The 4,881-nt window shown below is 21.1% G+C and overlaps 1 protein-coding gene across 1 annotated transcript, besides 4 other annotated features; it reads left to right on the forward strand. All coding sequences in view use genetic code 6, as the record gives it.

Annotated features, from left to right (window-relative positions):
• Nucleotides 1-210: 210 nt before the first annotated feature.
• Nucleotides 211-4,537, forward strand: IMG5_055560 (PAS domain S-box family protein; the record flags this gene model as incomplete). Its single annotated transcript, XM_004037284.1, has 2 exons — nt 211-2,140; nt 2,232-4,537. The coding sequence occupies 2 exons, from the start codon at nt 211-213 to the stop codon at nt 4,535-4,537; spliced, it is 4,236 nt and encodes a 1,411-aa protein (XP_004037332.1).
• Nucleotides 2,177-2,215: a microsatellite.
• Nucleotides 2,177-2,225: a microsatellite.
• Nucleotides 2,192-2,228: a microsatellite.
• Nucleotides 2,942-3,009: a microsatellite.
• Nucleotides 4,538-4,881: the final 344 nt, after the last annotated feature.

Consider the following 4,881-nt stretch of genomic DNA (forward strand, 5'->3'; position numbering starts at 1 on the left):
TTATATATTGCATATTAATATTCATTTTATTTTTTTCACTATTTTATCAATATTATTTAATAATAAAAATAAGATAAAAAAAAAATCAATTTTCTTTGTTTTTTTAAACAAAAAATATATAATTTTTATAAACATAATTTTTTAATTTTAAAGTTTAAAAATATTAAATTTTTTTATAAAATAAAAAAGAATATAAAATAACATCCAAAAATGATAAAACAATAGGAAGATGAAAATTTCGAATAAGACTAAGACAACTAAAACCAATAAGAAACCTACCATTTTTTTCAAAAACTAATAAAAGATATAAAAAGTAGTATATTTAATCTAACTTTTAATTTATTAAATGGTGATCGACTAAACATTTATTGGCGTATTTTATTTATTCAAATTGAAACATTTTAGCTTTTGAATTTTTAATTTAACGATATATTCAAAGACTCATGGAAAAACAATTAATATTAATTAATTTAACGTTTTTTAGGATTTACAATGATTTATTAGAATTTTTTAAACACAAAAAATATAACATATTAATAATATTAAATAATATTTTACTTAGTAATAAGTATATTTTTATTCAGTATGTTATTATTGATATATATATGTGTAACAACAAAAGGTTCTATAAATTTTCTTTACTACCCAATATATTATTTAAGAATTTTTACTGAATTTATAACCACAATTTTATATTTACCATTCCTTTAGTTATTTCTTAGTCCATTTAACTGTAAAACAGACCAAAATAATAAATAAATACATTATATTTTCGAATCTTCCGAATGCTACGGTAGTCAAAAAACAGCTGATTTATTTCTAGGCATATTATGTGCTTTAATATTATCATTATATACCGGAATAATGATCTTAATTTTTTACGGCAGTCGAATAAATACTTCCGATTGTAATTCCAAAAATACCGGCCGCAATGATTTTTTATTATTTACATATAAACTAATATTATAAATAGCTTTTATTTTTCTAGTAGAGAAAGGTTATGACCTCATTTTTATATTAATGATGTTTATTGGAGGGTTTTTCCTTTTCGAAATAAATGTTTTTAGTTTAAACCATAAAAACATTATAATTTCTAAGCTTTTTACAATTCTACACTCTATTAATTTATGGACTAGTATAATGCTTCTACTTGGAAAAATAACCGAAAAAAATCATTTTGATGACTGTGGTTTAATTTGGATTATATGTATCCCTTTTATTTATTTTTTAGTTTTAAATAAAACAGATTCTAGATATGATATTTTATTAATAAATTCTAATTCTTATGAAATACTATAAGAACCTTTATAATAAATCTAATATATAACAAATCTAGTTTGCTAATATAACCAAAGTAAACATGCCTAAATAATGCTAGATGGTTTTTTGAATCACCATAGAATCTATTGTAATAAGCCAGAATGTCCTTCGAAACGAAAATTTTCAAAAACAACGAAATTCTCTTTAGCTTTGCGAAAAGAAAAAGTTTCGGAAAATCTCATAATATTATATTAAGTAATATAGACTATGTACTATTTAGCTCTATAGAAATTTCCCAATAATACAAAACTAAGAATAATGTACTCAATTTATTTAGTTGATATTATGAGAAGTCCATAATAAGCTTTACAGGAATTGATAAATGCATAGAACGAAAATCCTGTTTTTGATTAAGAATTTATAGTTTTTCGATATAAAAAAATTATTGAGAACGAAATATTTGAGAAAAATAATAATAATAATAATACAGGAACTAAATAAATTGATTAAACAAATGCAACTGATATGTTGAATGAAATAACAATTTAAAATCACGAAAAATACTGTAAAAATTTTATTGAAAAAAGCACTTCACTACATTTAGAATTCTGGTCTTAATTAAGTGAAGATGTACCTGACCTAGAAAAATTAAGTGACTTAGGTTTTTAAATATCTACATGCAACAATAATGTGGAAATAAATTGGAATAAATTAATGAAAATAAATGCATATATACCTTCTTTAATGAGAATCTATTCTAAATTCCTTTCTGAAGTTCTAAATGATAATGAGGGTTCCTTAAATATCATAAATAAATTAATTGATGCAAATTCAAAAAGCTAATAAAATAAATTAAGTAGTAATTAAGATTTGTCATCAGGTAATTATTTTAATAAATATTAATATTATAAATATATATATTTATATTTACTTTTATATATATATTTTTTTATATTTTTATTTATATAAAGATTCTAGACCATCTATTATTATTAGTGCTGAAGATGACTCTTTATGTCATATAACAAATGTTAATTTAGCTATTGTAGCCCTTTCTGGTTATAATAAATTAGATATGATAAGCAAAAATGTAAATATGTTAATGCCTGAATTATACGGAAAAAATCATAATTAATTCGTTCAAAACTACTTATCTACATTAGAAAATCGAATTTTGAATACTGAAGTGCTTGTACCTTTAAAAACAAAACAAGGTTATATAGTCCCTATAAATGCCTTAGTAAAACATTAGCCTTCTATAATTCATGGACTTTAATTTATAGGTAATTTTCGATTATTTAAAAATTTAAAAGAATAATGTAGCATATTAATAAACAAAGAAGGAACAATTCAAGAATTAAGCAGTTAATGTATAAATATTTTAGGATTAGATTAAAAAAAAATAACATAGAATGATTATCTTATTACAGACTTAATAAGTGTATATTGGGAAAATAAAAAATAGATAATGGATAAAAATGGATTTATTACAAATGTGAAAGATTTCTAAAAAATAAATGGATAGTTTTTAGCTAAAATTAGTTAAATAGAAATAGAATTCAAAAATATAGGATTGTCTGGATATTTAATTAGAATAGAAAAAATAAATGATTAAACAAATAATGATTCATAAATATAAAATTAATAAAATACAAAAAAATAATAAAATAGTTCATATTATATAAAATATTAAAAATAATAATAGTAATAATAATAATAATAATAATAATAATAATAATAATAATAATATTATTTGAATTTAATTTTTTGTTTAGATAGTAATTCATATAAAGGATAATTTGTTTTTGGAAATCCATAATTATTAGTATCTAATGATTCGAATCTATTGGGTAAAAGTAAAGAAATATCTAATTTCTCTATAAACTAAAATTGTATTTTGCTTTCTAATTATAATATTAACTCCACAAACGCCAATATATCCAAAAAAGAAGAACTTTTCGATGAAATAATACAAGTTTCTAAAAAATCAACTTAATATAGTTAACCAATAAACTACAGCCAAAACATTAAAACCTTAAGATTATTAGGTTAAAAACTACATGACGTTGAGGACTTTTATAAAGAAGAAGAAGAAATCGAGCAAGACCTAAACGAAATAAATGAATAAAACTAAGAAAATGATCTCAAAAAAGAATAAAACTAAGAAACTCATAAAAAAAGTAATATAAACTAACAACAGTAAACTTAAAAACAAGAAAACGATATTTCTAACATATTCAAAAAGCGTAAAGCTTTTTCCAAATTCATTCAAGAAAGTGGTTTTTTAGAATCATATGTCTTAAACTACTATAAAATCTGTGTTTTTATATTTATAATATTAATATTATCATACTCCACTTTAAATCATTTTATTACAGACTAACAATTATCCTAAGTAGATAATTTAGTCCATATAATCGAATATTAATCAAATTTAAATGCAAATATGTAACATGTAGCCGATAAAATAATGCAAATATATATATTAGAATAAAAAGCAATAAATTTAGGTAAAACATTCGAGATTTTAAAAGAAGAATTAAACTAGACTTTTGATGAATTAAAATAAGTAAATGACTATATAATTTTAAAAAGTCCTTAAAATTATTTACATGAAAATATCACAATGGTGTTTTTTGAGCCTCCAAATACATATGCAAATAGACTTTTTGAACTCTAGTAGGCTAATTAATTAATTTTAAGTAAAATCAATTAAGTCAAAGAATAAAATAGTAAATAATATTAATATAATAATTCAGATTTTTTTTTCTTACTTAAAAATATTCTTAATGAATTTTCAATAAAATAATTCACGCTTTTTGATTTTTTCCTAAAAGAACTCCAAAAATGGACTTCTGAGAAAAACGATGTATTCATTAAATTACTAATAACATCCATTTCTTTTGTCTTATGCTCCATATTGTCTATTTTGCCTTTTTATATCCTCATAAACCACTCTTAGAGACAAATTTTATCCCTTTTTCTTGAAATTCCTATATAAAAAGTCCGTAAACAATACTATAAATGCGAAATCTTTCTAATTTCTATCCAAAACACTGAAGATGATGATGATGTTTCGGAAGATAATATAAAAAATGAAGAAGAAGATGAAGATTAATCATTAATAGCCAAACCAAAAAAAAAAAACGAAAAAATCTCCAAATAAACATTTAAAATAAAACTAAATTTTTCTTCCCATTTTTCCTTACGTTGTTCATATTCCAGTCTTATTTCGCATTCTCGTTTTATATTTCCACATAAAATCTAAAATATTTGAATCAAATAATACAAGAATTCAATGTAACTAATAATCTGGAACCTTTTCTCATTTTTACATCCAATGTAATCAAATAAACTGCCATAGATCCTACTTTTTTATCCGATACATCATATTAGAGTCTTTTTTTAAATACATTTGTCGAAAAAACATACAATTTATATAATGAAATATAAAAAGAGCATTCTAAAAATATAAAAATTCACTAAGATTCATATAATAATTAATATGAGGAAATAATGGTGTAAAATAGTTGCAAAAAACTGGCAGATTTAGCACTTTTTAGTGAATTAAAATGTCTAGAATTTTCTAAAAAAACACTCACTTAAGGACTTATAATTTCG

The sequence above is a fragment of the Ichthyophthirius multifiliis genome (genome assembly GCF_000220395.1).
Source record: "Ichthyophthirius multifiliis unplaced genomic scaffold scaff_1120509250196, whole genome shotgun sequence".
NCBI classification, from domain to species: Eukaryota; Ciliophora; class Oligohymenophorea; order Hymenostomatida; genus Ichthyophthirius; species Ichthyophthirius multifiliis.